The following is a 19058-nucleotide window of genomic DNA, read 5'->3' on the forward strand; positions in this document are numbered from 1 at the left end:
CAATGGCTTTATCACAGGTCGTGTTCCACCACCTATGTTTGCGTTTCCTTGGAGGCTGTCCTAATTTCGTGGCTGATTTCTGAAGTGTTTTACGAAGGCCTGGCCAATCCTTGGGGCCCTGCTCTCATATGTCTTGTAGAAAGGTCGTGGCTTTCTGTCGAAGACATTCTGGATCAACTCTTAGAGATCTTTTGTGTTTAGGTCTGCATCTGTTGGGTTGGAATCTCACTTTGATTTGTGTTAGGTAGTGGTCTGAGTCGACAACTCCCTTCCGTACTCTAACATTTTGGATCTCACACATATTCTTTCTGGAGATTGCGACGTGATTGATCTGGAATTCGCCCAATAACGGGTTTGGTGATTTCCACGTTTTCTTCTTATGTGGGGGTCTCGCAAAATGCGTAGACATGAGTTTTAAGACAAAGGTTTTACAGAAGTCTATAAGACGTTCTCCGTTCTTATTCGTTCTCCAATGTGCCGAGTGATGACCAACAATCCATTTGTGTTTCCTCTCTCTGCCAACCTGTGCGTTAAAATCACGTACTAAGATTTTCACGTGATGCTTTGGAATCTTGCTAGTGGTTTCTTCTAAGAGTTCCCAGAAGGCTTCCACTTTCTCTGGGTTTTTCTTATTGTCAGTGTTTGTGGGAGCGTGGGCATTGACCAAGGAGTAAGCTTTATTGCCAGATTTCACAGTAAGTACTGAGATTCTTTCAGATGGGGATGTAAAGTCAAGTACAGAAATGATAGTTTTTCATACTGCAAAAGCTGTTCCAAGTTGTGTTAAGTTCCCATGGATTCTTATGGCAGGTTTACCCTTAAATATCCTGTACTCTTCAGAGTCAAAATGGTTTTCATCCTGGTAACGCGTTTCCTGGAGTGCTATGATTTGAATATCGAACTTATCCAGGGTGTCCGTTAGCTGTTTAAGCTTGCCTGTTTTCAGTAGGGTGTTGACATTAATTGTACCTAAGAAGGTCTTTTTTCTTGGGACGAAGAGATTTTGAGAAGCTCCGACTCTTCTCTGCATGATGCTCCCGATCCCCCAGAATCCGATGATCGGGAGAAACCGGACTAGGTGTGTCCAGAGCCTGGGGTAGTTGCTGTGATAACGTGTTATCCACCATGCCAATGTTGCAAGTTGAAGATACATGCAGGGGGTGATCATACTGGTATGATCACAAGGTTACAACTCGATGGTTAAGATCGAGAGGTGCCTCTTGGTGTCTTCCAGCTAAATTATCATTTACAATTAATTAGGAGTCCGTTTTTAGAACTTTGGTTGTAAGCTGAAGAGCCAGTTCTTCTGCTCTCTCAGCCGTTGGGAATTATCCTCTTCCGCCATCGAGAACGTTGACTGCAGTCCTTTTTTTGCCTCAGTTGATCCGCGGGTGCTTATTTGGCTTGGCCTTATTCACACCTGTCCTGCATATCTACAGGAACATCCCCTATCAGCCATATGGGACACGCCATGTCGGGGTTGCGGTGCCTGACCCCCACGAAAGCTGACTGGGTATTATTATTATTATTATTATTATTATTATTATTATTATTATTATTATTATTATTATTATTATTATTATTACAGTCAACCCCTGACACAGTGCCCTCTGTTAATATGCCACCCTCGCATTGTGCCAAGAAGTATGTGCAAACAGATCTGCTTGTATGCTAAGTTCATGAAAAACCTTGTTACTATGGCTATTCACTTACTGCCAACATATAGTAAGGGTACGTCATGTAAATGTTACAAAATATGACCAGTGAAATTTCTAATACCAATATAAATGGTCCGTTATTGGACATTATAAATTTTCCAGCTAACTCATTCTTGGTTGCCAGCGTTTCGCCCTCGTGTGCTAGGGTGGGCTCATCAGTTGGTACCTAGCACACCTACCAATACGCTGGCTAGTGCATACCATGGAGGCCACTGCGCAGGCTAACTGGAGCTACCGGCAGTGCCAATGCACTAAGAGACTTTGTCTCATTATCAAAAATTGATGCCTGCTTGGCCATCAGATGATATAGATGTTGATTCCCATAGGGAATCTGAAATATTTGTCCTGAATGAGTAAATTTATAATACCAATATAAATGGTCCATTATTGGACATTATAAATTTTCCAGCTAACTCATTCTTGGTTGCCAGCGTTTTGCCCTGATGGCCAAGCAGACATCAATTTTTGATAATGAGACAAAGTCTCTTAGTGCATTGGCACTGCCGGTGGCTCCAGTTAGCCTGCGCAGTGGCCTCCACGGTATGCACTAGCCAGCGTATTGGTAGGTGTGCTAGGTACCAACTGATGAGCCCACCCTAGCACACGAGGGCAAAACGCTGGCAACCAAGAATGAGTTAGCTGGAAAATTTATAATGTCCAATAACGGACCATTTATATTGGTATTATAAATTTACTCATTCAGGACAAATATTTCAGATTCCCTATGGGAATCAACATCTATATCAGTGAAATTTCCTCGAATTGCTACAGAACTGACAATAGTGGTTATCAAGGGCAGATATACAGTGCTCAGAACCACCTCTGCTACTGCAGGCAGTAGAGTAAGCCTTCTGCTCCAAGCTTCAGACTTTCTGAATTTCTGTTTGCTGTTGAGGTTACAGGTTAATTTATGAAATAAAATTAGTGAAGGGTTGCAACAGTAAAGGTTTAAAGATAGTCCATGAGGATAGAAGGTTTCTTCGCACATTATTTTAGCAACAATGGACATGAATTCTACTCTACTGTCCAGTGTTCATTCAGTTGTTGCCATACTGCAGGACCATTGCAAATTAAAATGTAAAGAACAGTTTTGTCTCTTCAAGAGAAACATGAAGTTCATGATTACTGTACAGTAAACAGTTTCCAAAGACTAGTCAGCAGGTCATCACATCCCACTTTTCATTACTTTGGGGAAAGACTGTTAGTCAGAGGTGTATAAGTAACATTGTGAATAAAAAAAGAAAAGTGGCTTAAAGAACATTCTTCTGCTAGTGCAACACGCCTTAGTCCTGTAAAACATGAAGAGCTAGAGGATGCCTTAACTCTGAGGATAAACCAGGTTAATGTAAATCATTTAACAGTGAGTGATGTGGTAATTATCAAAAAAGCAAGAGACGTTGGTGACAAAATGAGGATAAAGGATTTTCAGTACAATAACAGATGGCTGGCACTTTTTAAACTGGGACATGGCCTTTCACAGTACACTAGTCAAGGTGAAACAGGTGAAGTAGTTGACAACATAGTGTCTAATGGAAGGAAAAGATTGTGTGATGTAATCAACGAATATCTGTTGGAAAATGTTTACCATATCAACGAAAGTGGTTTATTTTTCAGAATGCTGCCTGATAAGATAATTTCTTCTGCACATGTAAAAGGTTCCAAGAAAGACAAGGATAGGATTACTCTAGCTTTTTGCACAAATGCTGATGGCAGTGACAAAAGAAAATGAATTGTATTTGGGAAAGCTGCTCGGCCATGATCCTTCAATGGTTTAAATCCTAATTTGTATGTCGTCAACCGTTTCAACATGTTGATCTCTCTTCATTTTTAGCTCACAACACCAGTTCAGGCAAACAAATTTTATGACAAAAACACCAGCTTCATCACAGAAATCTTTTATTGCAAACTATTGCCGACAACTGCAAATCGCACACAGCTAGCAGTACAAAGAATTTTTAAAAAACAAGGTAGAACAATCGACTCAACCTTCATGTAGATTTCTTACAACTAACACAAGATATATATGTATGATATTATTTATTTTTATGAGAAAATCACAGCATTCCAACACTCCCCATTTTTTTCAAAAAATAAAAAATAAAAAGGACTATACTTCAATCAATTATCCCTTAATTGCAATCCTATAAGCCTACAGAAACTCTAAAGCTTGTTGCTTGATAAATTCTTTGTGAACAAGTCTGCAGCATTTCTCTCTGATGCTACATATACAAACTCAATGAACTCCTTTTCTACTAGTTCTCTACATACATGATACATGATGTCAATATGTTTTGACCTTTCACTCACATGATCATTTTTGCTTAATTTAATTGCTGCTGCATTGTCAGCAAAAACTTTACAAGGTGTATCCATAAACCTTTCCAGCCCTAGCTCTAATAGCAAATCTTTCATCCAAGTTACTTCTTGAGATACTTCTGCCATTGCCATGTATTCAGCATCCATGGTAGATCTAGCAATACAATTCTGTTTCTTACTATACCAAGACACTGCTCCCCCTGCCACTGTGGTTACATACCCACTCACTGATCTCCTTGACTCAGTATCTCCTCCCAATCCGCATCACAGAATACTTGTACGGATTCTTCACAATTTTTAAAACATAACTTTAAATCTCTGGTATCACATAGATATCTCATGATATGCTTCACCTCTTTCCAATATCTAATCTTAGGTTTATGACAATTTTGGCTAACTTTACTTATCGCAAACACAATGTCAGGTCTAGTATTACTTGACAAATATAGCAAACTTCCTACTGCACTGCGATAGATGATACAACCAAATTCCTGCTCATCGTTTTCAGCTGTTGTATACCCGCTTGGTAAAATAGTCTTACTCATGAAAAAATCAGCAAGTAATTTGTCTATCTACAGACTTTGACTCAACATAACCCCTTCTTTTGTTTGTTCTGTTTTTATTGACAGTAAGTTTGCTGCTTTCCCTAGATCTTTAATCTCTAACTCATCTGCCAACCTTATTTTTATCATCTTAACAACTTCTTTGTTACCTATTACAATTATATCATCAACATACACACCAATGATACAACTCTGCTTTACATACACACATGGTTCTTTGACACATCTCTTAAAATCTAGCCTTCTTATTATAGTATCAACACAAGCATTCCAGTCTTTACTCAAATTCGGTAGTCCATAGATACTTTTTCTTCAATTTACATACAGTTTTGGACATCCTTTTCTAATAACAATTCTGGTTGTTCCATGTATACAGTACAACTGATTTCACTATTTAAGTAGGTAAGCACTAGTTGCATCTAGATGTTCTATAGTCCAATCTTTACATACTGCAATGCCTATCAACAATCTCACTGTTTTCCTCTTTATAACAGGATGAAATCTTTCATCATAACTAAGGTTCATCTGTCTCTTAAAATCTTGGGCAACCAATCTGGCCTTATATTTCTGAATGCTACCCTCACTGTCATATTTCAATGAAAACACCCACTTAGAAAAATTACCTTGATATTATCTGGTCTTTTTACAATTTCTCAAACATCCTTCTTTCTTAATCCAATTGATCTCCACTTTCATGGCTTCCATCCAGTTATCAGACTCTTGGCTTGACATAGCTTCCTCAACTGTTCTAGGTTCCATTACATTCCCATGTATAACTTCCATCACTGCCTTACAATCTGCACAAGTCTTCCCTTTCCTCTGCCTTATTGACCTTCTCAGATTATTCCCTGGCTCTTGTATCACTATAGACTCAACCTCTAGTTGTTCCTTTCCAGTCATTGACTCAACAGCCAATGTTTCCTCTCCATCCTCCCCTGTGTCTAATTCAGTCCCTAATTTTATCTCTATATCTTCAATGCACAACATATCAAAGTATGTTTCACCACCCTCTGCCTTTGGTACATTTATCTTTTCTATAATATCAATTCCAGGACCTTTCACCTTAAAGGGAAATATCTGCTCCTCAAATACCACACTTCTCCTCACTATTACTTTTTTCCTTTCAAGGCTCCATAATCTATATCCACCTTTAGTACCTGCCTCGTACCCTACCATAACGCATGACTCTGTTCTGGGATCTAACTTTCTGCTGTCTCTAATATCCAGCTTACTGTTATCTCCTATTTCTGCATTCCCAGTCACATTTGTTGACATCTCTATAAGCATCTCCTCTGTTGGACACGTATGGGATGCACATGAATCGAACAGTCAATCTCTAATTTTCTCAGTTCCTACTGAAACTTTCATGCTCATTGCTTTATCTACTACATGTATAATTTCCGAGCTTACCACGTTTCCACTTGCATTCACTGATTTACTCTCCTGTGATGATTCGTCACTCTTTATTGTTTGACATACTTTAGAATAATGTCCCAACTTACCGCAATTGAAGCACTTTTGGGTACTGCGTCAATATTTAGATACATGTCCCTGTTTACTACAATTGTAGCAACTATACTGTTTTCTTCATCCCACGTCTTCTTTCTTGAAATATCATTTCTGTTGCACACCCATGGCTTGAGCTTCATCCTCCACATTTTTTCCAGTGTCATAAGCCTTTCCTCCATTTTTCTGAAGTTTCTTTCTGCTTTCCTCAGTGAGTAATCTGGCCTTCACCTTCAAGATTGTCAGTTTCGCCAAATCAGCTTCCAAGGAAGGTATACAACCTGCATATTTCTCTGTAAGTTTTCCAATGATCATTCCTGTAACTTATTGATCTGTGAACTCATATCTGGCTTTACTCATTCTCCTCCACAGTTGATTTATTTTTGCGAAGTATTCTTGTACATTCATGTCCTTGTGCTTCACAAAATGAGTTGACTGTTTCAGGGTCATAGCGCCATTCACTAGTCCTACGTCATTGTACAACTCATCCAGTTTCTCCCATGACTTGTTCGCTGATTCAATATCTACAATGTCACTTTCAAAATTTTCTCCCACATATTTGAAAATAACCGCTAATGCAATCACATTGTTTTGCACTCGTCTCGTTTCTGTCTGCAGCAATTGACTACCTGGTGTATCCTCATACCCTATAACTGATTCCCACACATCTTTCAACAACAGTTCTTGTTTCACCTTCAATACCCATGAAAAATAGTTCTTCACTGTAAGCTTATCCACATTCCTATTCAGTGTTTCTTCCCCAGTACACAAGGTCGCCTTTTTTCTGTTAATAAGGTCACAACTCGCTTCTCATTACTCCATTTCATCTTTTATTGTCTGAAATGTACTGTGGCACTCTGGGCCCATAGTCTGTTGATATCTCTTCATTTTTAGCTCATAACACACATCTTTTATTGCAAACTGTTGCCGACAACTGCAAATCACACACAGCTAGCAGTTAAAAAAATAAAAAACAAGGTAGATGAATTGACTCAATTTCTTCAAGGAATAATACACCTGAGTTACCAACACATAACCTTACATAACATACATAATTTAAATCACATTCCCTACACAACTACATAATAAATATCTGCTTTTTTAACTGCAATGTTGATAACAGGCAAAATATCAAGTGTTCGAGTCCCATGTTTCATTTGTCAAGGACAAGCATGCAACAAGTTGTTGAAAGTACTCCTACCAGGTAATTTCTTCATCATTATAAAAGAGGTGAAAGTCTAATTCCATTTCTTCTTTACTCAGATTGTATTTTAATTAATATTTCCTTTTAATTTCACAGCCTGAAAACATACTGTGCCTCACCAAAACTGGAAACAGAATAAAAATTATAGACTTTGGATTAGCCAGGAAGTATGATCCACAAAAAAAATTACAAGTTCTCTTTGGCACACCAGAATTTGTGGCTCCTGAAATTGTTAATTTTGACCAGATTGGTTTTGGAACAGACATGTGGTCTGTTGGAGTTATATGCTATGTGCTGTAAGTATATATTGCATGATTTTAGCATTAAAGAAGGTTATTGTGTTTTAAGTTTGTAATAATTTTACTAAAGTCTGTCCTTCAGAAATCCTGAACATCACCCAACAACAGTTCAAGATTTTGTGTAGTATGTGATATTGTCTGATGAGGGATTGAGCATGCAGCAACTGTGAGGAGAGACGAGTTATGTTCTCATAATACATTCTGTACAGTTGGACTGGGAGATGATGAAATACTGTCTGTCTGTTAGGTCATCAGCCCAGAGGCTGATTGGATCCTCAAATAGCACCACCAAAGGTTATGCTGTTATAAGGAAACCGCAAAAACCAATGGCTGCACCAAAATGAGGCGTACTAGGAAAGACGAGGAGTGAGGTAGTTTGCCATTGCTTTCCTCACTGGGTCAGAAAGGGTTATTGCAGCACGACTGATGTAATACATAATGTCTGCAGTTAAGAAGGAGACCACTATCTCTTAGAACAGAGCTGGTATGAGTAGCTTTGAGCTTGAATTCACAAAATGGTGGAATCAAACCCCATTGTTGCAGCCCTAATAAATGCACTGTACCTTATTTAAGGGCATAGCCACTTCCTTTCCAGTCTACTAACTTCATAGTGTAATGGTTAGTGCTATTAGCTGCCATCCTCAGATTCCCAGGTTCGATTCCCTGTACAGCCAGAAATTTATTATTGGCATGGGTTGGAATGTAGCTTAAAATGGCACATGCAACTCACCTCCATTGGAGGTGTGCCTGAAAAGAGCTGCAGCACCTCAGAACGAGGACACAAATTTACGTTTTCTAGTCCTAGCCCTCTCCCATCCCAGCATCGCATGTAGAGTTAATCAGAATTCAGTAGAGGTAAAAATAGAAAGCATAAGCCTAGTTGGATGAAAGTTAGCATGGCCTTAACTTTTTAATTAATCTCTCCTCATCTGTGAACTACTTTTCTTTGCAAAGCTTGTCATCTCTGAATAGACCTTGCAGGCTTATTGAAAGAGAAGACATCTACTATCCACAAACTCAGCGTTAAGTGTGATAAAATAGTTACAATATGTCAAGTTACATTTGCCATCAGGTATTAATATGGTACTCACTTTAGTTGAATGAACTCCAAGTCCTTGTGCTTGTCCAGATAGAGTAGTCTTGTTTCCAGATTTCTCAACTTCTTTACTAGTAAATTCATGTCCTCGTCCCGAGGTGGTGCAGCTCTTTTCAGGCTTACTCCCATTGGAGGTGAGCTGTATGTACCGTTTTAACCACATACCAGCCCTCCTGCCATTTTAAAATTTCTGGCAGTACCGGGAATTAAACCCAGGCCCCGAGGACGGCAGCTAATAACACTAACCATTACGCTACAGAGGCAGACAACTTCTTTACTGTATCCATGTCATTCCAGGCATGAGGCATGGTAGCTGAGTAGCATGGTCATAGGCTTTTCACTAAGGCAGCTGTAATTCAAATCTCAATCAATGCATGTGAAATTTTTCAAATAAAAGGTTACATCCGTTGGCTAATACACAACTGCTGTACGCTTGACTTGTATCCGGACAATACCAGTAATGTGCACGATCAACTTGCGTGACTTCTTCACACACTGAACTACTTAACAGATATCACTCGGTAAGACAACAACACAACTAAATGAACACCAACCACTAAACGACAACAACAATCTGTTCACGGTAAGCCTGCTTATATATAAGTTACCTTATGATGAACTTCTAGTATTTTGGGGTGTGGCCAGAAAAGGAATGTTCTAGTTTTGCTTTCCAGAAAAATCCATGGAGTCACCAGACGGAAAGCACAATAGAAGCAGAGGCCATCATGTGCCCTCATACCATCCTGGAGCCTCCTAGCTTGACTCACTCATCCTTTCCAGGAAATCCAGAAGGGGGCTTCCAGATAGCTAGCAATCACATAAGCATGTAACAATATATATATTTATTTATTTATTTTTTGCTAGTTGTTTAACGTTGCATAAACTCAGGCAGGTTTTTAGCATGACAGAATAGGAGAGGGCTAGAACTGGGAAGGAAGTGACCATGGCCTTAATTCAGGTACAGCCCCAGCATTTGTCTGATGTGAAATAGGGGATCATGGTAAACTGTCTTCAGAGCTGCCGAAAATGGGGTTCGAATCTACCATCTCCCAAATGCAAGCTAACAGCTACATGTCTTGATCCCCATAGCAAACTCGCTCGGTCATTCATAATCTTTTGAGACTGTACAATAAGTTGTGTAATCTAGGACTAAATTTAATTCATTATTCACTTCATATAATTTTAGTGAGAAACACTGTTTGTTTCTAGATGTATTCATGAGACTGATATGATTTTTAATGTGCATTGTACCCTTACTTTACCATTGTACTGTATTATGCAATAGGCTAGAAATCCACTGATGTAATGTCTTCCTGTAGATAAATCATATTTCCATTATTCTTCCTCATCTGATGACTGTTCTCTATTTTTCAGGCTCTCAGGATTGTCACCTTTCATGGGTGAGACAGATATTGAGACAATGGCTAATGTAACTATAGCAAAATATGACTTTGATGATGAAGTTTTCAATGAGATCTCAACAGATGCCAAAGACTTCATTCAGAAGCTGCTACTAAAGGACAGAGAGTATGTGTTTAGCACTAACACTTCAGCTTGCAGAACTAATACTTTGTTTGTAGTTGTAGCTGTGCCTTCCTCCTCTAGACAAACTAACAGGACTTTAAAAATTCCTTAAGCATTTGCTACCTTAGAACAATAATTGTTCAATTTAAAAGAGGAAATCTAAAGACAAATTGCTATTTGCTTGATTTTAAGAACAATCCACAAACACCTTCTCTTACAAAATTTACTTTCCTTCTTTCTTTCTTTCTTTCTTTCTTTCTTTCTTTCTTTCTTTCTTTCTTTCTTTCTTTCTTTCTTTCAGACCAATGTACAAACTATAGTTAGGGTACAAAACAGATCAACTCTTCTATTTCATAGAAATCGTTTTAAGAGGATAATTTCTCTTTAAGCAGTAGTTATCTAAGGTAAAAAAAGGCTGAAAATACTGTATGACCATTTTGACTTATGAACCCAAGACCTCTGAACAGGTGCTTTAGCCTGTTCTACTAGAGTGGTAGACACTTTAATGTTGAAATAGCTTCTAAGGAGAACTCCACCCGGTGGCCATAATTGTTAAGGTATCAAGTCTTTATGGTCTGACACTGTGGTTAGCTGGTTTGTGTTCCAGCAGTGGAAAATAATTCACCATCAGAATGTTGATCAGTAGGGTAGGAGAGTGGTCAGTACATTGCATGCCAGAAACCTGGTTTCATTTCCTAACCTCTCTGCAGTACTCATAACGAGTGAGGGAATGTGACACTACTGATGATGATTCATCTGTCAGATGTGGAGGTTAAACCTTCAGTAGACCCCTTGGTGTTCTTTGACAGGAGTAGGCTATGTGCCAACGCCAGGTTTCACCCTCCCTCCTCCTCCTCCTCATCATCATCATCATCATCAACATAATACACAGCACATAACATGGAGTCATCGCAGCGCACACAGAAAAATATACACTTGCATAATAGTGGCAGTGCATTGATGAAACATCTGGGGGTTCACTGCTTTGAAAAATAACATGTTCAAATTTAATGTTATTTGATATTTACATAGATGTAAAATAGTAACATCCATGGATTAGTAATGTGAATTTCCTTTCAAGGCACACAGCTGCAGCTCAAAGAAGTTACCAAAACAAAGAGGAATAAAGAGAGAGAATATGAGGTGCAATTACATTGAGCTCATTTATTTCTCTCTGATTTTGAAGATGTTGCTTGTATAGGAGTAACTCTTCAAGAACATGTTAGGCAGACTACTGTTATTTATATCTTGACATATTTTCCTGTTTAATTTTCAACAAACATGTATTACTAATTAAAAGTTTCATTAACTGCAAAAATTTAGGCTGCGTACGCCTACAGATGCTACCAAACTCATAGTTACCAAAATATTATATTTCATTACAGTTAATTACATCAGAATCACAAAATTGTGAAATTAAAATCCCTTTCAAACCTACCACATATGGCAAATATTAACCAAGCACTCTGAGAAAGTGCTTCAGCTCATTTCGGTGCTGCTCGATGTAATTTACATCTATCGCGGGTCCACTCACCAACAATAACTCAGCTATGTTCTCCTTGCTCCTCATAGCTCCTCACCTTGCACACCCTCCTTATGTCTCATGGCCCCACACCACCAGCCCAGAAACTGAACCTCTTCACTGGTTCCAGAGAACAACTGAGTGTTGATGTCAACACGAATATACAGAGCAGGGGTTTCACTCGACCACTGGACATATAGAATGTGCCATGCCTGTCGCATAATGATTTTCACCTCAGAGACGAAGAGTAACTAACTCCTTGACCAAAGACGGTGTGCACAAATAAATGAAGATCTCAAACCACCCAACCTTATGTCCAAATGGACTCATATCCAAGTGCCAGGGCATTAGAACACACACATCAATGGAGACAATTTACATGGTAAAGTCTGAATTACTAGGAATACAGCTGAATTACAACTCTTCTATTTCATAGAAATAGTTTAAGAGGATGTTGGAAACTGAAGGTGAAGCTAGCTAAATGTTATTCTCTTGTGTGTCAGCCATACTAGCATGGTGTCAAAGTTTGAAGTTAGTTTGAAGTTGTCACTTGGCACTGTAAGTGAATTAAGATGACCGACAGGTATTTGAAAGACTGGAGGATCACTACTACAGGTAAAGACACCTCTATAATGGGGTTTTACCACAGATTTGGCCAATTTGTTGGCTGAATGGTCAGCGTACTAGCCTTCGGTTCAGAGGGTCCCAGGTTCGATTCTTGGCCGGGTCAGGGATTTTGACCTTCATTGGTAAATTCCAATGGCTCAGGGGCTGGGTGTTTGTGCTGCCCCCAACATCCCTGCAACTCACATACCACACATAACACTATTCTCCACCACAATAACACGCAATTATCTACACATGGCAGATGACACCCACCCTCATCGGAGTCTGCCTTACAAGGGTTGCACCCGGCTAGAAATAGCCTCGCAAAATTATTAATATTACCACAGATTTAATTGCAGAAGACACATTCCTTTCTCACTTTAATTAATATATATATTTTATGCTTATCTCTACATCTTTCATTCATATTTGGATAGTAACTAATGGATTTTTAATGAGACTAGCCACCTCTAGCCACGGGGATGCCCAGAGGCAAAGTTCACCCAACTTTTCATAATTTTTCATCTCAACACATAGATTTCTGTTTCAGTCAAATAGTTGCAGGAAGCAGTTGAATCTCAGAGTGCCTTTAGTGATTCCAAAGTATTCTCCTCAATTGCCTACATCAGGGGCAACTTCAGCTGCTTCCAGAAAACATCAAATGTCTAGGAACTTCAGGACTTCCTCTGCAAAATTCTGATGCTTTCATAGAGGATGATATTGAAAAAATAAGAGTTGTACACAGAGCGATTGGTGCAGGCTTACTGAATGAATTGCAAACAGTGGTGAAGAGAAACTCTAGGTATTCAATATTTCACAGTGTGTGCCATATTCTAAAAGGAGATGAAGTTGATCACCTAAAGACATCTCTAGGAAAAATTCCTCTCCTAAAATTTTCCCCAGCTATGTTATGTGACGTAGAAAGATGTAACGTATGTAAGAACATTCTGAGCAACATAAATCTTTCACTGACCCCTAAGAACAGAGAAAAATACATAATTGTTCACTGTGCTACAGAATTTAGAGAATGAATGTGTTCTGAATGTTGTAACTAGTAAAATAAATAAATTGGTAGTAAATATGTGATATTACATATTCTTCTGATTTTACATAATTTACAACATATTTCACTGTTTTTTCACTACATTTTTACATCACCATCTTCTTCATTTTCCATTTCCAGCTTCCCGGATTGGGTTGTGAATCAAGGACCTCCATCGCTGCCTGTCTCTCCACCTCTCTTCTCCTTTTTTTAAGTACATCTTCTGGTTTTCCTCCCCTCTTCTCTATGCACTCTCACACTGAATCTGTCCACCTCTTTCAGGATCTTCCTCATGGTCTCTTTCCTGTTAACTTCTAAGTAAAAGCTTTTTTGGCATGCTCTCTTCTCTCATTCTCATCATATACCCATACCACTTTAGCTTTGTTGTTTCTATCCTGTCTTGAAGTTTCAAGATTCCTGTCCTTTTCCTTATCTCTTCATTTCTCTTCATTTATGGTCTTGCCCTGGATACCTCTTAGGAATTTCAACTCCGCTGCCTGTATTCTACTCTCTTATTGTTTTGTTGTAGTCCACAATCCAGCTGCATAGGTTAGTATGGGTTCATAATAGGTTGAATATAATACATTCTTACATTTCTTCAGGACATCTTGATTCCACAAAATATCCCTTACACTCTGGTAGAAGCTGTTTGCTTGTAGTATTCTTTTTCCAATTTCCTTGGTAATCTTTCCATCTTCTGTGATCATACTTCCCAAGTACTTGAAACTTTTAACCACTTCCAGAATTTTACCATTCAGTTTTATCTTTCCTCTTTCTTCCTTCCTTCCCCTTGTCATCACTATTGATTTACTTTTCACTGTACTTACTTTAATCCCAATTTTTCTATCTCTTGATTCCATACATTTACTTGTTTTTGCACTTCCGTTTCATCCTCACCCCATATCACTATATCATCTGCAAACAACACGGCTTTTGTTGCCTGTCTTCCCAATCTTTGTTTAATGTTCTTATGAATTTCATCCATGACTATGATGAATAGTCTGGGGGATAGTATATTTCCCTGTCAGAGACCAGTTTCAACTTTAAACCATTTTGTTTTTCCTATAGTAGTCTTCACAATATTAACACAATTTTTGTACATAGCTTTTATCATTTGCAATTCCACTCTGTTAACTTGTTTTTTCTTTAATGTGTCCCATACCAACTGTCTGGGTGCACTGTCATAAGCTAATGACACTATGTCTTTTCCAAGCTTCCATCGTTTTTCCAACATAATATGTCTTAATGTAAAGATCAGGTCAAACGTTGATCTGTCTTTCCTAAAACCATACTGTTCTTCTTCCATTTCTCCTTCTAGCTTCCTCCTCACTCCTCCTTCCAATACTCTTTCAAATATCATAGGTACGGTACATGGGCAATAAGGGTATTCCCTCTATAGTTATTGCATTCCTTTTTATCACCTTTTCTAAATATTGGGATAATTACATCCTTTCCCCACTCTTCTGGGATCTCTTTCTTCCTCCAGATTATTCCAAATAATCTATACAGCCACTGTAGCCATATTGCTCCTGCTGCTTTTATCATTTCTGTAGTTACCTCATCCACTCCTGCTGCTTTACTGCTCTTCATCTTTTGTATGGCTTCCTCTATTTCTAACATCGATATCTCCTTTTCTTGTTCTTCTTCTTTCCCCATTGTTTCTTCTTGCTCCTGCTCATCTACCAGTTCACTGTATTTAATATTAAGCAATTCTGAGAAGTATTCTTCCCATCTTTTAAGTATGTCATCTCTTTGCATCAATATCTACCCTGTTTCAGTTTTTGTCCTATTTCGTAAACTATTCTTCACTAAACCATACAACACCTTTTTACTTCCATTTATATCCTCCTGTAAAGTTTCTGTGAAACTTTCCCAGCTCTTCTGTTTCTCTTCTTGTACTATTTTCTTACATACTTTTTTGGCTTCTTTATATTTCTGCCAATTCTCTGTACTATTGCTGCCTATCCACTTCCTCCAAACCATTTGTTTCTCTTTAACTGCTTCTTTTACCCTGCTGTTCTACCAAGGAGTCTCCTTTTCCTTTTTCCTCCCTGATAGTCTTCCACAGGTGTTTACTGCACACTTTACAAATCCATTTCTGAAACATGTCTATTCCTCTTCCACACTGTTCAAGTCATCTTTGGGAATTTCTTTCTTCAGATTCTCTTGAAACTTTTCCCTTTGTCTTTCTATCTCCCCAACCATATCTAGTTATTTTTTGTGAGATCTTTTTTCTAAACCACGTATTGTCAATGATTAATCCATTCCTTGTACAAAAATCTATTACCAAATCTCTTTCTTCATCTTGTTTTCCATAAATATAGGGGCCAATTATCTCTTCTTTTCCCTGTCTGTCTGTCTGTCTGTCTGTCTGTTCCAACATATCGTCATTGCCGGGACAAAACCTCCTATGTGATAATATGTTTTGGAGATATACTGACCCGCAGCACATACATTGTGAAGAGCGAGAATGCCTTGACAATATGCACACGATATTGCACCTTAGGTGACAGAACCTTACTAGCCAAAGTTCTAAGCTAAAATTATTTCACATAGGAGGTTTTGTCCCAGCAGCGACGATATGCATTAATGTCTCCCATTATTATAATCCCTTTGTCTTCAATACAACTTTCCAGTTCTTCTAGAAACTCTTCTAAACATTAATCTGCATTCCCGATTGGGGTGCATAAACCTGTATAAAATTCTTGATTCCACTCTCAAGTCCAAGTCTAACTTTAATTATCCTATCATTGATCTGGTCAATTTTGTCCACATATTACACTAGGTCTTCTCTCAATATAACACCAACACCATTTGTTGCCATCTTTCCTCCATTCCAATATAATCTATACCCTTTCTTCAATTCTTTTTGACCTTTCCCCTTCCATTTTGTCTCACTTATTCCCATCATTGCTATGTCTTTCTTCTCCATATACTCTATCAGTTCTTCTACCTTGCCATTCAAAGTCATGACATTGATGATACTGATTCTTGTGATGTCTGGTAGCCCACTTCTCACAGTTCCCCCAGAGCACCGGGAACTGCGTGTCACGTCAGGGTGACACCTTAGCATTTTCCGAGGCCTCGATTCACTCGCACTCATTTTATAGGCTGTTTGTATGAGGGGTTCACCACTTCCAAAGGCATTTTATTACCTTCTGCCAGGTTCAAATTAGGCTGCCCCTAACATGAAGTCAGATGCCTTTTGTAGCCACTCCTCTGGAGTACAGAGGTTACAGGTTTGTCCCTTCTGCCATCTCCACCGTACTGAAGTCCATTTTCTCTGCCGGAGATGCCGTTGAGGTCTTTACCCATAACCCAGGGCAAGGGCCCTCCATATTTATGACCCCTGGAGAGAGGTTGTCCCAGTATTTTAAATCCCCCAGGAATTGGGCTACCTGTTGGTCCGCAGGTTGTATTGGGTATTTCAACCAGCCGTACGTACTGTAGGGGCTCCCTATCCACCACCTGGGGACATGCTCTGTAGGGGTCAGGTTCCCCTGGTTACTTATTGGAAGTTAACCGCACCCACAAAGGCAGAGGTTATTTATATATATATATACAGTATTTTGCTAAGTAATACTACATAAAAATCTCAGCTCTACTCATCACCAACTCAGGCAGGCCTTATGGTGATGAATTCAAGGCCGTTTGGGTATTTCCAGGTCTTCTTACAGACAACTCTTCTACTTCCAAACAGTAGTGCTGTCACAGACCAGTTCCCTAAGGATACATGGTAGCAATCAGAGAGTTGAGGCAAACTTCTCAAAGTTCTCTTCGAATGCCTGATCTTGACCTATTCCAAAGCAGATTTTTAGGTCCAGTATGGCTGCTTTTGCTAGGCACCGGTTAATTGCAACAATATCAGCCCTTCTAAATGGTCCATCAGTGGATTCACAGTGAACATATTCATCCTTGTGATCTTAAAGCTGAAATCAAGTGCTCCTCACTGTGTGGTGTTTTGATTTTACCACTGGTTCACCTTTGGGACATGATCCCAGCATATATCCAAGGATTTTGATCTTAGCTTAGTTTGTAAAATATAGGGAGTTTTGTGGAACTTTGACCTAGCAAACCACTAATATGTTGATTGACATCTTCAAAGCATTCATCAGTTCAGAGCAAGATAGCCCTTTTCTACTGCTTACCAATGAATTCTTTTTAGAGACATAGAGAAATACTCCCTTTCCTCTCAGGGCACGCCTTGTTCAGATCTAAGCTCCTCTCGTATCCATCAACCTGTCCAATTAATGGCTTCAGGAGGTATGTTCTTAAATCTATAGCTTTATCTGCTAAAGATCTCTGAAGTATAGAAAGACAGAAAAACTCATAAACTACCATGAACTCCAAGAGAGGCTTATGTAGATTTCTGGCCCACCCAATATCTTCCCTGGCTAAAGACAGTGTATAATATAGACAAAGAATATGTGTGTATATTAATATAAGCTATAAACATTTGAACATGAAGATGTAGGTCTGCATGAGTCAAAAGTTATAATTTGCTTCTTGTAATATAGCTGACTATGTAAAACAAACGCTTTGTAAAATGGCTTAGTACAGCAGTATAGTCTCAAATTCTCAAATTCTAGATTTAATTTTTGTTATCCATGTTGTTAGAGTTTTAGATTAACAATATATACTTGTATGTATACATACTAGTTATGTACTTGTATACATATTAGGTTATATACTAGTGTACATATTTGTATTTTCTGCATGAAATTTAGCAGAGTTATTTGTATGTTTTATATTTAAAACCATAATGTTGATATTCTTATGTACCGGGTGCTTATTTTCCATGTTATGTAATTATATTTTCCATTAGTTCAGCTAGCCTTGGAAATATGGAATTGAATCTAATTGGTGGTTGTTCTTCATCATCATCATCATCGTCAGTTTTCCACTCCAGTTGCCCGGGTGTGGTTTACGAGCACTCTCCACTTCTGTCTGTCCATGTACCACTCTTCTCTCAAGACGAAATCCCAGCTGATTCCTCTTGTTCCTATGTCCTCTTTCACTTGGTCCAGCCACCTCTTCCTAGGTCTTCCTACCGGTCGTTTTCCGGCCACGACTGTGTGTAGCCATTGTTTTGCTGTCCTTCCATCGTCCATTCGTTTGACATGGCCAAACCATTTCAAACGGGCCCTTGTCACTTTTTCATTCAGGGATGGGTACACACGAGCTTGCTCCCTTATTCTTTCATTCCTTACCCTGTCCCTTTTTGTCTTCTGTACCATAGTTCGTAGGAACTTCATTTCTGCGGCTTGTAGTTTGCTGTCCACTTGTTGGGTTGTTGTGCAGGTTTCTAGGCCATATGTTATTATGGGGGTGAAGTATGATTGGAATAGAATCTGCTTTGATCTTAAGGGAACTTGTTCGTTCCAGAGGAGGTTCCGAACTTGATGGTAAAACTGAGCTGATTTTTGAATGCAGTTGTTAATCTCATGCTGTATTCTGTTATCACTTGAAATGATGCACCCAAGATATTTATATTGGTCTACTGTTTCCAGTTGTGTACCTTCCAGCATTATTTTTCCTTTCTTCTTCTGCCTGTTGACAGACATAGTAACAGTTTTTGATTTATTTATTGTTAATCCGTGTGCTTTCAAATGTTCATTCCAGGTGTTCAGCCTCTCTTGGATTTCCTTCTCTGTATTTCCCC

At 38.8% G+C, this 19058-nt stretch overlaps 1 protein-coding gene across 1 annotated transcript in view; it reads left to right on the plus strand.

Moving 5' to 3' along the window:
- The window catches only part of LOC136866067 (myosin light chain kinase, smooth muscle), a 230549-nt gene that overhangs the window by 193127 nt on the left and 18364 nt on the right, over window positions 1-19058 (plus strand). The window contains exons 6-7 of the mRNA XM_067142712.2: window positions 7404-7603; window positions 10077-10229. Of these exons, the coding sequence (XP_066998813.1) occupies window positions 7404-7603; window positions 10077-10229 (353 nt within the window). The remainder of the gene's footprint in view (window positions 1-7403; window positions 7604-10076; window positions 10230-19058) is intronic.

This window comes from Anabrus simplex, chromosome 3 (assembly GCF_040414725.1).
Source record: "Anabrus simplex isolate iqAnaSimp1 chromosome 3, ASM4041472v1, whole genome shotgun sequence".
NCBI classification, from domain to species: Eukaryota; Metazoa; Arthropoda; class Insecta; order Orthoptera; family Tettigoniidae; genus Anabrus; species Anabrus simplex.